Below are 15,000 nucleotides of genomic sequence, written 5' to 3' on the forward strand. Positions count from 1 at the left end.
AAGAAAAAATATTTTTCATCATAAATTACTAAAATAAAGGCAATCTTTACACTAACAATCAATTAATAAGGAACAAAATGGCTACACAAAAGAACTAAAGAAAAAAACATAAATATAAGGATGTGACATGTTTATCTACGACTTGACACATTCAAAAAAAGACTATTTCATTTGCATTTTACATTTATAATTCCTTTTCAGAAAAGAGAGTTGGTTCCAGACTTGACTTCTAATATCTCTCCAAGTCTCTACACAATCTTTTCCAGACTTCACATTTTTTGGGCTCATTACTTTCATTCATCATGATCAATTATATAATTCCATTATTCTTATAATACTAATCATCATTCAACCATCCTGGTTACTATCTACCGTAATAACTATTTCTTTGCACTAGTTTCCTCACAGTCGCTTTATCTTGCAACCATTTTTAAACCTTTCCATTAGTGTATTTAACTTCTCTTTACAATCTGTTACTTCTAAACTCTTCAACTAGTTTCTGCAGCTTCTCTTTACCATCTTTTACTACTAAATTCTTCTACTGGTTTCTGTGACTTCTCTTTACCATCTTTTACTTCTGAACTCTTCTTCTAGTTTCTGCAACTTCTCTTTACCATCTTTTACTTCTAAATTCTTCTACTAGTTTCTGCAACTTCTCTTTACCACCTTTTACTTCTAAATTCTTCTACTAGTTTCTGTGACTTCTCTTTACCATCTATTACTTCTGAACTCTTCTTCTAGTTTCTGCAACTTCTCTTTACCATCTATTACTTCTAAACTCTTCTAATAGCTTTTGAAAATTCGCTTTACCATTAGTTACTACTAAACTCTTCCATTAGTTTATGCAACTTCTTTTTACGATTTGTTACTCCTAAACTCGTCAACTAGTATCCGAAAATTCCCTTTAAGATCTATTGCTTCTAAACGCTTCCAAAGGTTTCTGCAACTCTTCTTCTCCATCACCATCTGTTGAGGGTTCATGATCATCCGAACGTCAGCTTTACTACAATCCATTCATGACTCAATTCCTTATCAGCTATGGAGATATATTACGCTCTTGTCTCGGACCCATTCTAACACCAAAGCAATGTTCTTACCACTTGCTCTCCCCCAAGCTTTCAACATATTTTTTTCTTTTTTATAACACACAACTTGTTTTTATAGTAGCATACATTTACCACATTATCTCCATCTCTTATGTAAAATAGTATAACGGGTTTATGATACGTACACAAATACATACACGTATAATTATCAATATATACTGTATACACACATATATACATATACATATATATATACATATATATATATGTATATATATACATACATATATATATATATATATATATATATATATATTTATTTATATATATATATATATATATATATATATATATATATATATATATATATAAAATTTCATATTTACATGTGTATAAATATAAAATCATATAATATACATGTAAAAAAAGATACACACATGCATATATATATATATAAATATATATATATATATATATATATATATATATATATATATATATATATATATATATATATATATATATATTGTACATACATATACAATATATGCACAAAAACAAACATACAAACAAGCAAATATTTGCAAGTGATCCAAGTTTACATTACAACTCCCAATGACAAGAGAGACAGATTGCTCAGAAACACCCACCCATCTATGGAATTCATCCTCACACATTCTTTGCATGGAATGCCGATGATACTCCGGAGGGAAACAACAACGGAATAATCATGCAAAGCAAATATGAAATCGTGATGGGGAAAGCCCTACGGTAAAGGACACTCGGGTCCAGGTCACTCTATTGCAAAACGTCAAATGTGTGTCCCAAATTTTTTAGGGAGTCGATATTTCTCTGATGCAATGCAATGGCGAAAAACCCCTCCAGGGTATTTTAAATGCCTCCGCTTTGATTACTGGCCCGCTTTCCACAACAACTCTACAGGGATTGTACGATGTTTTCTCTTTCCCTACACGTCCATACGAGGCTTCCATTCATCTGGAGGGGATTCCCAGTTATTATTGTTTTCAATCTGCTGATAATTGAAAAGCGGGTTTACGCGGCAAAGGGTCTCTGCTTTTCCTCACGAGGGAATATTGTTTACGCTTTGGCCTTTCTAAAGCTGAGAGTCGATTGCTTGTTCGAGCTGCCTGCGTGTGTGTATGCGTGCAGCAGCCAAGGAGCGGGAAGCTGCAGCAAATATGTATTTTAGGGCTGTTATTGCACGCTGTCAAAGTGTCCGTGAATCTATCCCCGTCGTGACGCGGTGTCTGTTGGAACGACAATCTTCATTAGGTTTTGCGCCCCGAATGAAAAACAGACATTTAATTAAGAGGGAAAATGAAATAGCAAAGGGCGGATGCTGTCTTGAAATAAAAGAGAGGAAGAAGAAACTAATATCTATCACTGCGGTGAAGATGTCAACAACGAGACTTTTTTATTTATTTCACCTCTATTTCGGAGGAAGAGAGGGAGAGAGACAGATTTCATTAGTGTAAGAGGGGTGGATATTAATTTCAAGGATGCATTTTTTCTTTTTGGAAAAAATATGATTGGTAGAGATGAAAATATATGAATTTGAAGGGTTAATAAAAGGCTAAGGTAAAATAGCTCTTTGAAGTGTTCAAGTGGGATTACTAAAAGGGGTAAAAGGATGAAATTAAATAGGTGGTAAAATGTATAAGATTTCTGTAGGAGATTTTGTAATAGAATCTTTACTGAATACAGTTATATATACTTAGTGTATACTAGTTTGTGTTTGAGTTTAGACAGCATATCAAAATTAGTAATAAGTTTAGGAGTTAAATTATCTATAACAAGAGGGGCACTCAGTAGAGCACAGACCTCCGCCGAGGTAGCTTATTTCTCGACCTTTTTCTCGACTTTGACCTTGCCCTTTGACCTTAAAATGTATCATCTGACATGGACTTTCATACACTAAAATATGAAACAAGTTTGAAGTCTCTATGACAAGAATGTCCAAACTTATGGCTGATTACGTGATATGGACGTTTTGCTCATCCATGACCTTGACCTTTGACCTTCCAAAATTTAATGATTTCCAGCTCTTTACCTAACTGTCTAAAATCTCTGTAAGTTTCATTACTTTACGATTAAAATTGTGGCCGTACGGTTGATGACCAGAATTTTACCTTTTGCTTGACCTTGACCATGGAATCGACCTTGACCTTCGACCGTAACCTGTATGAGTTGCCGTGGATTTTCATACACTCAAATATGAACCAAGTTTGAAGTCTCTGTGATAACGACGTCCAAACTTATGGCTGATAGCTTGAATTGGAGATTTTGCTAACCTTGACCTTTGACATTGACCTTCTAAAATTTAATCATTTCCAGCTATTCATATAACATTTAATCCCTGTAAGTTTTATTAATCTATGATTAATATTGGGCCCAGTAAGATGTTCACTAATAAACACCGACAAACAAACACAAAAACACAAACAGGGGGTAAAATGTAACCTTCCTCCAACTTCGTTGACGGAGGTAATTACAATTTACATACATTACGTAAAACTAAACAGCAAAAATCATATAGCTGTGTATACAAAATTAACAGTATGGTATGAACACCATCACATATTACGCATATTCCCTGATAATAGTATATCATAAACTTATAAGAGATTACGTAATGCCATTAGAAGACATTTTCAGCTAAATAAAGAATTTATTTTCCTAAACGAAGACTTTGTATTATATTTTCAGTGAACTTGAATCACGTATATCAGATAAATCGTGTATTCCTTTCAAAGGTCGCGCATGAAAGACAATCCCCTAGATTAGAGACTGGCCATATATACAAATAATTAGTGCTCAAGACGCTCCCCACCTAAGCTAGGACCAGGGACGGTCAGGCAATGGCTGCTGATGATTCAGCAGGTAGACCTATAGGCACCCCAACCAACACTAACCCCCAATCCTTAGTTCACAAGGATGGTGAGGTTACAAATATTTCAAGAAATTATCGAGCTCGGGCGGGTTTCGAACCCCAGTCCAGCAGATCGCTAAACAGGGAGGTTTTCAATAGGCTACCACAGGGGGTTGGGGGTAGGTAAGGGGTATGCTGTCATTACGGGTATTTATCAAGTAGGAGAACAGGAGATGGTGCAACAATAATTAGGGATAATGAGAATAAATTAAGCAGAAAATAGCAGTCATCATGTTTAAGGGTAATTATTATCAATAGTGTTTTTCTTTTAAAGTTCCATGATCAGAAGTGTCCGAAGGCAAAGAAGACAAAATAATAAATGAGAAATAAAAAGCAAGTACCTAATTGATACGAGCTTTGATGATATTGAATAACTGAATAATGTGAACAACCTCCCAATGTTCCAAAAGAAAGCATAACGAATTGTCTAAGAACAATTGAAAGATACAAAACGCGTCACCAAAATAAGTAGCCAATTATTTCAAACATGGACTTTTCCAATAGGCTCTCAAAACCCTAATCACATTGTAAACGAATAATTAAAATATTTGAGTAATAAATAGTGGAACTATCATTTATAATTTGACTTTACTACTACTACTAAAAGTTGTAGTAGTAGTAATAATAGTAGTAAACCTAGAAGTTATCTCGAACTCCCATCCAACAAAGTCAGACAAGGAATTTTTCAATAAGCTATCACAACTCTAATCATATCGTAAACGAATAATTAAAATATTTGATTAAGAAAAACTATATATATCATTTACAATTTGACTTTACTACTACTACTACTACTACTACTAGTACTACTACTACTACTACTACTACTGATACTATCATTATTATTACTAGCAAAGCTACAACCCTAGTTGGAAAAGCAAGATGCCATAAGCCCAAGGGCTCCAATAGGGAAAAACAGCCCAGAGAGACAAGGAAATAAGGAAATAAATAAATGAGAATAAATTAACAATAGATCATTCTAAAAACAGTAACAACGTCAAAACAGATATGTGTTATATAAACTATTAATAACGTCAAAAACAGATATGTCATACATAAACTATAAAAAGACTCATGTCATCCTGGTCAACATAAAAACATTTGCTCCAGCTTTGAACTTTTGAAGTTCTACTGATTCAACTACCCGATTAGGAAGATCATTCCACAACTTGGTAACAGCTGGAATAAAACTTCTAGATTACTGTGTAGCAGTAGTTAGATCTTCGTAGGACCTAATATTACCTGCAGGTGGTAATAAAACCAGAAATACTCAATTAAATAAGTAACGGTCTTCCAGAAATCTAACTTCCCTCCCTTCCCTCCTCCCGGTCTATTTCTCCGTGCTGTTTCCTCGCTCCCTTTGAAGGTATCGATATTTATTCCATCCTCCATCAATTAGATTCGTGGTAAAAGGAGTATGAAAAGGGAGCAATGCAAAAATTCTTAGGGAGTCGGTGCAAAATTCAGAGGAGCATCTTCTGTTACCTTGAAGTCCAGTTATTATTATTATTATTATTATTATTATTATTATTATTATTATTATTATTGTTGTTGTTGTTGTTGTTGTTGTTGTTGTTGTTGTTGTTAATCATGATCATCATAATTGAAAATTATTATTATTATTATTATTATTATTATTATTATTATTATTATTATTATTATTGTAGTTGTAGTTGTTGTTATTGCTGATGTTATTTTTTGTCATGATCATCATAAAAGAGAATTATTATTATCATTATAATTATTATTATTATTATTGTTGTTGTTGTTGTTTATCATGATCATTGTAAATGAGACTATTATTATTATTATTATTATTATTATTATTATTATTACGTACCTTTAAAAGTTGCTGATTATGCAACCTAGGATACCCAACCCTTAACCCTCGAAAACTAGTTATGGCGAAAAACGATAGCTTTGGAAGAATGGAAATTGTTATTCTTCTAGTTGAATGAACAAAATATGTTCGCTAGTTAAATCCTCCTAAATGATCTTGTTCTTACAACCAGCCATAACCAGTTGAAATATATATGTTGTTATTTAACTTGGTGAGAATCACAACACGTTATATATTCATGAAGATTTGATTCCTAATGTAATACACAAATTGGCCTGATTGGTAACGTCTCTGTCTGGTGTTTGCCAGACGGGGGTTCGAGATCCTCTCAAACTCGTTAGTGCCTTTAGTGTCTGCAACCTTACCCTCCTTGGGAGCTATGGTTGGGGGATTTGGGGGAGCATATAGGTCTATCTGTTGAGTTATCAGCAGCCATTGCCTGGCCCTTCCTGGTCTTAGCTTGGGTGGAGAGGGGGTAGGGCGCTGATCATATAATATAGGGCAATGTCACTGTCCTTTGTCTCTGCTATTCATGAGTGGGCCTTAAACTTTTAAATAATAGACAGGAAATTAATACAACTCTACCGATGCAGCCCTTACATTTTGACCAATCATAGATAATTTCATATATTATTTGCAAATCTGTAAAAAAAAGTACCCGTAAAATTGTTTTAACTGTATTCCTTTTCCAAATATTCAATACATAAATATATCTTTCTTAAGATTCTGTTAGTCAACATGTATTTCTATATCACTGAAATATAAACCTCTTTATATGAGACTTGTAATCTTGGCTTTACTTGAAAGAAAATATTGTTGCCCTAAGTAGTGAAATATAACCGATAATAATTAAGTGTGCATATCTCTTCACTGTAGCATACTTGCAACACCTTTAAAATAATGTTATGCTACATAAAAGTACCAGGGCACCAGCCGCCCGTTGAAAATACTACCGCTAGAGAGTTATGGGGTCCTTTGACTGGCCAGACAGTACTACATTGGACCCTTCTCTCTGGTTACGGTTCTTTCCCTTTGCCTACACATACACCGAATAGTCTGGCCTATTCTTTAAAGATTCTCCTCTGTCCTCTTACACCTGACAACACTGAGATTACCAAACAATTTTTCTTCACCCAAGGGGTTAACAACTGCACTACAATTGCTCAGTAGCTACTTTCCTCTTGGTAAGGGTACAAGAGACTCTTTAGCTGTGGTAAGCAGCGCTTCTAGGAGAACGACACTTGGGCACACTATTGTATCTAATTTCTCTTCCTCTTGTTTTGTTAAAGTATTTATAGTTTATATCGGAAATATTCATTTTAATGTTGTTACTGTCCTTAAAATATTTTATTTTTCCTTGTTTCCTTTCCTCACTGGGCTATTTACCCTGTTGGGGCCCCTGAGCTTATAGCAATCTTCTTTTTACTAGGGTTGTAGCTTAGAAATTAATAATAATAATAATAATAATAATAATAATAATAATAATAATAATAAAAATAAATGTTACTTTTTCTCCTTTTCATTTGAGTTTTACTTTACAATAAAAGAAGAGAAAATTAAATCAGAAAGTATGGTTACAATCACAAGACGGGATAAAACCTCAACTACAAATAAAACAGCCACAATAACAACGAAAATTTACCTCCCTGAATTCACTTCCCTAACAAGCTCCTTCCACTGCCCTACCCCACACACCAACCACCCCCTTAACCCCGTGTCCCAACTCTGAAACCGGTATAATACGGTAATAAAATTTTCATAACACCCTCAATGCAAGAGAAAGAATTCAATACAGCGCCGTAAACCTTCCGAGCTATCATAGTTTACGCCCCTCAAAAATGGGGTCATTTGCATGGCGAAAGCAAAGGTTCTTTTGCCTAATGAAGTCCCGTTTGTATCTCGTCACTGTGTTATGGAACGTAATCTGCATAGCTAATGTGCCTCTAGCGTTCACTTATTCATGCCTGATGACGGTGTGATGACGTTGATCTTTCTACTGTGGTTAAAGGGAGAGATGCACTGTTAAAAAACCCAGTAATTTTAATCTGGAATTCTCCGTAAAAATATACTGTTCTCAACCGTATCTCACTAAAATACAGGCAACCGTAATTTTACCTTAATTTGTTATCATCTTTTACGGGTTGGTGACGGTAATATCACTCCTTCACGTCAATATATCCATTTTTAATACTGTAAAAAATCCTGGAATAAATGTTGCCAGGCATTTACCGTTTTTAATGCAAATTCTTAACAGTGTACCTAAGGTTTATTTTCATTTTACTACAACTGCTGCTGCTGCTACTACCATTTCGACTGCATGGGCCATTACTCTTTAAAGGTTACTTTTGACCTGAATGCTACTGTCGGTGTAACCACAGCAACCAATGGGCCATTAACCTAAGGTGTCTCAGAGGCTTGGGAAACCAGTGTACTATATTCCCAAAGTCAAGTTGCTCATTTAATAGCGTTGGATTTCTTGGGAGGTCGTCCTCAAAAATGCTAAAGAAGGATTTCATTTAGGGCCGTGGTAGCCCATTGGAAACGTCCCTGCCTGGCATTCTGCTGGACTGGGGTTCAAGACACGACAGAGCTCGATAGTTCCCAGTAGTGTTTGTAACCCAGGACCCACTTAGTGAATTCTGCTGCAACCTCACCATGCTACGGATGGAAGGTTTAGTGGAGCCTATAGGACTACCTATTGAGTCATCAGCAGCTACTGCCTCGTCCTCTTAAGTCCTAGTTTGTGTGGAAAGGTCGCTTTGGCGGTTATCATAATATGTATAATGTCATGGTTCCATGCCTCTGCCCTTCACGAAATACCTTTAAACATTTAAATACAAGTCATACTATTGTTGCTTCGGGGTACAGGAAGAAAGGCCGCACCTCATCGTACTTCCCGATACAATAATTGACATATTAATGGGGTCATTAATATCACTCTTATAAGTGAAGTTGGTAGACGAACTGATGATGCGTCTTCAGAGGAAAAAAAATGAAATGGCTATGACGTTAAAGTCAAGTACGATTTGAGGTATTTTATTCCTATTCTATTATCATTATAATATAATGATCATTATTATTAGTATCATCATTATCATCAAACCATAAGTATTAGTTATTTCAGTGCAATTACATATATTCATGTGAAGTGTCTTATGTTTATAATAATAATCTCTTCATCATACCAGGATCCATTATGAGAGAGAGAGAGAGAGAGAGAGAGAGAGAGAGAGAGAGAGAGAGAGAGAGAGAGAGAGAGAGAGAGAGAGAGAGAGAGAATTTTTTATATTTCATAAGCATCATGAAAAAGTGACTCACACAAGCAGAAAAAAAGAAAAAAGAAACCTTCACATGCATTCAGCAATGGAAAAAAAAGTGTCCAAAATTGTCCTAAAATGACTTGCCAGATGACATCCGCGACAGACAGAGAGGAGAAATGCTTCCTTTGGAACGCGTGGAAGTGCTTGGGTACTAGCGCCGCTTAGCGTGGCGAGGAATTGCTTTTAAATTAGATTTTATATACTCGTTAAGCCCCATGTATTTCAAAGAGAAAGCAAGAGAAGAACGCCGGGGAAGGGGAGGAGAGGAGAAAGCAGGGAAGGAGGAGAGCAAGGAGGCAAGGAGGCAAGGAGAAGAGTCTGTCCGGTAACAGAATGCAAATTTATTCTGATGTATTCGTATAACGAGAGCGCTTATCAATACATGTGATTGGGATATGCAGTGGGGAAGGAAAAAAGGACGGAGAGTTATTGAAATTTATTCATATAATGACTGGGGCTTATCGACTTACATGATAAATGTCCTAAAAAGCGAGTGAAAGCTGGTACTGTGGGCCCAATACGCCTTGTACTTATGTAAAGTGTATAAGTATGGTTCCCATGCTGTCAAGAGTGTGTACTGGGAGTGTGCAGTGTGTAGGTACGGGTTCTATGTTGTAAAGAGTGTGTATTGGGTGTGTACAGTGTGTAGGTATGGTTTCCATGTTGTTATGAGTTTGTACGGGGTGTGTACAGTTTGTAGGTATGGTTTCCACGTTATTATGAGTTTGTACTGTGTGTACAGTGTGTACTTATAGTTTTCATGTTGTCATGAGTTTGTCCTGGGTGTGTACAGTGTGTAGGTATGTTTTCCATGTTGTTATGAGTTTGTACTGGGTGTGTACGTTGTGCAGTTATGGTTTTCATGTTGTTAAGAGTGTGTAGTGTGTACTGGGTGGATAAGTAAACATACTGGATGAAAATGTTCGACAAATGAAAAAAATCCATTCACCTTATCTTTGGATAAATATCACAATTTACATATAATTCAAAATGGTTAATCTACACCAAAAGGTAGGTTAATGTTAGAATTTCTGTAACGCTAAACAGATGAAAATAATATTATTTTAGTTATTTTCTAACTGGAGCATGAACAATATATCTGCAAGTCATGACCATATTTAAGCCTTTGTATTCTGACTGATTCGTTATGAAATTTAAAAAAATTATATTTCTATGTTGTTGTTATTATTATTATTATTATTATTATTATTATTATTATTATTATTATTATTATTATTATTATTATTATTAATATTTGCCGCTCATGAATGGCAGAGGCAAGAGATAGTGACATTGCCCTATCATGCAGGACAATGCTCTGGAGACTGACCATATATACATATGATCAGCGCTCAAGTCCCCTCTCCATCCAAGCTAGGACCAAGGAGGGCCAGGCAATGGCTGCTGATGACACAGCAGATAGACCTATAAGCTCCCCAAAACCCCCATCCTTAGCTAACAAGGATGGTGAGGTTGTAGCGATCAAAGGAACTAATAAGTTTGAGCGGGACTCGAACCCCAGTCTGGCGTTCACCAGTCAAGGACGTTACCGCATCGGTCACCAAAACCCTAAACAATGTAACCTTATATTTTGAATTAATAAAAATAATAACCACTATTACTATTTGTTAAAGCAAGATCAGTCATAGGATGTTCCATTGCACACCACGAAAGTAGTTCAACGTTTAATCCAGCATCATTAATATGAACAACTCTTTCTTGGTAGTTTAATGTGACCAATTAAGAAAATACACCCATCTTATTTTTCGTTAATCCTCTATCATTTCGGAAATTATCATAAGGGAAATCTATTTAATGTTTAAACAAGTAAGATAATTCTATCCCATGAACACCATTGACAATTATACATATATATATATATATATATATATATATATATATATATATATATATATATATATATATATATATATATATATATATATATATATATATATATATACACACATATATATACATATACTATGCATATATATATATATATATATATATATATATATATATATATATATATATATATATGTATATATATATATATATATATATATATATATATATATATATATATATATATATATATATATAGTTTATACTGTATATGCATGGCATTTTTACGAATACTTATATGTCTATATAAACTGTTCGGTAAAATCATTGACCGATGGAAAAAATATTACAATGTTGAGCTTAAGGTAGCTATTGGGTTTCTGAATACCTTCCAGAAAAGTACTACAGTATATTGATCCGAGACATAATATCTTATTCTGACGGATTAATGGTAATCTGTCTTGAATCTATTCCATCTCTCTTCTATTCCTCAGTTCCAATCAATAGAAATAGATTAAATTAGAGCCATAATGGTTTATTGGAATGGCAACACGTCTTAAGACAGTCCATTCTTCACTCGCACCTTTGGGAATTGAAGAAAGAGAGAGAGAGAGAGAGAGAGAGAGAGAGAGAGAGAGAGAGAGAGAGATCTAGGTTGTACTACTGATTACCATAAGAATCAGTTTTATTAACTTAAAGTTAAGTTAGAGTCAGTAAGTTGCCAGAAAGAACTAGTGACTAGTCCTAAGAAGTTCTGTGAACATTACTACGAAAACTGAGGCAGATAATCCCAAATGGAAATCAAACTCAACTTGAGGAGTTCCAAAACGTAACTTTCAATCTAACCTAACTTAGGGGGCTCCTAAGCTCAACTTACTCATTTTGGAACCAATGATCTCACTTTGAATAAACATGAAAACGAAAGTGAGCGAATGAATTAACCTTCAGGATTCATTGACAGGACAAATCGAACGATTACGAATGAAATCTTTTGAAAAGAATATCTAATTTTAATGGAGGGTTATTCAATCTTAATTTTACATATTGCGTCAATATTGTACCTGTTTCGTAGGTAAATTCTCACACATGCAAAAATATAAACATATATATACACTCAAACACATTCCCACACACTCACAAATTTTATATATATATATATATATATATATATATATATATATATATATATATATATATATATATATATATATATATATATATATACATACACATACACATATATATGTATGTGTGTGTTCGTGTTTTCGTGTGCGTGTGTGTCCACGCGTGGGCACGTCTTGATACAAGTTATTCAAATATTCTGCTTATTTCGTTGAATTCTTCATTTTGACATGCTGAAAACCTTCCAGAAAAACATGTACTAAATAAAGAAGGGCTATATTTATCAACAAAAAAAAAAAAAAAAATAAACACACACACACCAGTCGGAAATCGGATTATACCAAAAACATTCGTAACGAAATATTTCCATAAAATTTAGACGCGAAAAAATAAACAGAAATTTCATGAAAAGTAATATCTACCTATATATATTCTACGATACGAAAATATACGCCATATCTTAAAACAAGTAGGTGAATTACCATAATGTAAAATAAAGTCTAGTATGTCGTGCAAGAACCTTTGTAATATTCAAATTAACTTTCTTGAGATAATGACGAAAATTAAAATTAAGTTCATTATAGCCCGAGGTAAACGCCGCCAGTAGCTGAAGAGAGCAACTACTATAATGGAAGCCATTCTCTTCATTGTATTAGCAGAGACACGGCCGACGAATGGGTTCATATAATGAGATTCCACCCCAAGGAACTTTGGCCTTTTTGCTAACCGTGCTCAAGGGTGTGGACAGGGAGGGAGGGAGGTAGGAGGCCTAAGGCCTATGTGATTAGCCTGTTTAAACAGGGTCTTTCACCAGTGGATCATTCGTTCCTTACCTCATAAGCTTCTGCCATTTCTGCCGCTGGAATTAATCACTAATGTGGTAAGAAGAGGAGGGAAAGCTCTTTCCCTAAAGGAGGGAGGCAGGGAAGGGAGGGGGGGGGGTGCCAAAGAAAAGGTCCCGCCAACCCCAGAATAAGACTAACATCTCATATTCATGGTACTTAAAATAACTATATTAGTTGCTGGGAATACTGTTTATTATTATTATTATTATTATTATTATTATTATTGTTGTTGTTGTTGTTGTTGTTGTTGTTGTTGTAAATATAATTATTATTATTATTATTATTATTATTATTATTATTATTATTATTATTATTATGACATACCTATTAATATTCCTATACTCTTCAGTAAAAAAGTAGATTCGTTTTAAATTTGGATATAAGCTTAAAAACTTCAATTATATTAGAAATGTATTACCTTTCTTAACCTTATGGACTATGAAACAACACCACCACCACCAACAACAACAACAACAATAATAATAATAATAATAATAATAATAATAATAATAATAATAATAATAATAATAATAATAATAATAATAATATTGATGATACCCAAGGATGTCTTATACTACCAACGGATTTACAACAACGCCAGCAATAAAAATAGTAACAATGACAACAATAACTAGACGGGCACTAGGTAGAGCGCAGACCTCCGCCGCGGCAGCATATTTCTCGACCTTTTGTTCAATCTTGACCTTGACCATTGACCTTAATATGTACTAATTGGCGTGGATTTCATTTCACTCAATTATGAACCAAGTTTGAAGTCTCTGTGACTACGATATCCAAACTTATGGCAGATTACGTGAATTGGACATTTTGCTTGACCGTAACCTTAACCTTTCCAGCTTTTTACATAATCTCTGGATATGTCATCACTCTGCGATTAAAATTGTGGCCGGGAAGCTGTTCACAAACAAACAAACACACAAACAGGGCGAAAACATAAGTCCCTTCCAACTTCGTTGGCAGAGGTGATAATAATATTACGAGTACATTTATACCTTTTTCGTTAATGGATTAATAATCCGGCAATATGTCACGACCCATTTCAAGTATGCCACATACATACAAACATACATTCATGACTAACAACATGCATACATATTTCGCATAATGTTTATGTCAGGACATATAGTCAGGTACGATAAATGTTGCACTAAAACGTTATATACGTCAAGGATTTGTTTCCATTGTGAAGTTCGCTAAAATGCATTGCCATTGAAAAATAACCTTTATTATTATTATTATTATTATTATTATTATTATTATTATTATTATTATTATTATTATTATTATTATTATTATTAATTATTCTAATTAAGATTATTATTATTAATATTAATATTATTATTATTATTATTATTATTATTATTATTATTATTATTATTATTATTATTATTATTATTATTATTATTCAGCTGCACTTACACTAGTCAAAAGATAGCTTTTATATAAGAGAAATTATAAGTAAAAATAGATATTGTGGAAGCAAAATCAGTCTTATTATTAACGAAATAAAACAATTATAAATAACGGAAAATAAAAAGAAAACTATAAATGAATATACCTACAAAAATATGTGTCATTACATTTTGCAACAAATTTGGTACTGAAAATACATACGTTTCTTGTAATATTAAGAATGATACAGACATTATATATCATAGCAAAATCCCTCAGGAGAACAGACAAACCATAAGTATTTGATATTGTACAAACAGACAGAAAGGCATTTTAAGGAATAGGAACTTCTGTTTGAAAGAACCACGAGATAATAATCATAACTACAATAGCTATTATGAATCTGCACCCCCCCCCCCCCCAACAGATACCCTCCGTATGCCTCTCACTCTCTATCAACCAAACTGAGGGAATAAAGAAAAAAGGGTAAATTTGATGGACAGTTAATCATACAAGAAAGGCTGGGATAAAACGAATGGGAAAAGGCACCGACCCTTTCCTACGATTGATTTTGCTGCCCCAAACCTGATGCATCTGTCAATGGGTAAAGGGGTGA

At 33.9% G+C, this 15,000-nt stretch overlaps 1 protein-coding gene across 1 annotated transcript in view; it reads right to left on the reverse strand.

Moving 5' to 3' along the window:
* The window catches only part of LOC137659999 (adhesion G-protein coupled receptor D1-like), an 85,855-nt gene extending 72,171 nt beyond the window's left edge, over positions 1-13,684 (reverse strand). The window contains exon 1 of the mRNA XM_068394733.1: positions 13,550-13,684. Within this exon, the coding sequence (XP_068250834.1) occupies positions 13,550-13,684 (135 nt within the window). The remainder of the gene's footprint in view (positions 1-13,549) is intronic.
* Positions 13,685-15,000: the final 1,316 nt, after the last annotated feature.

The sequence above is a fragment of the Palaemon carinicauda genome, chromosome 20 (assembly GCF_036898095.1).
Source record: "Palaemon carinicauda isolate YSFRI2023 chromosome 20, ASM3689809v2, whole genome shotgun sequence".
Taxonomy (NCBI): Eukaryota; Metazoa; Arthropoda; class Malacostraca; order Decapoda; family Palaemonidae; genus Palaemon; species Palaemon carinicauda.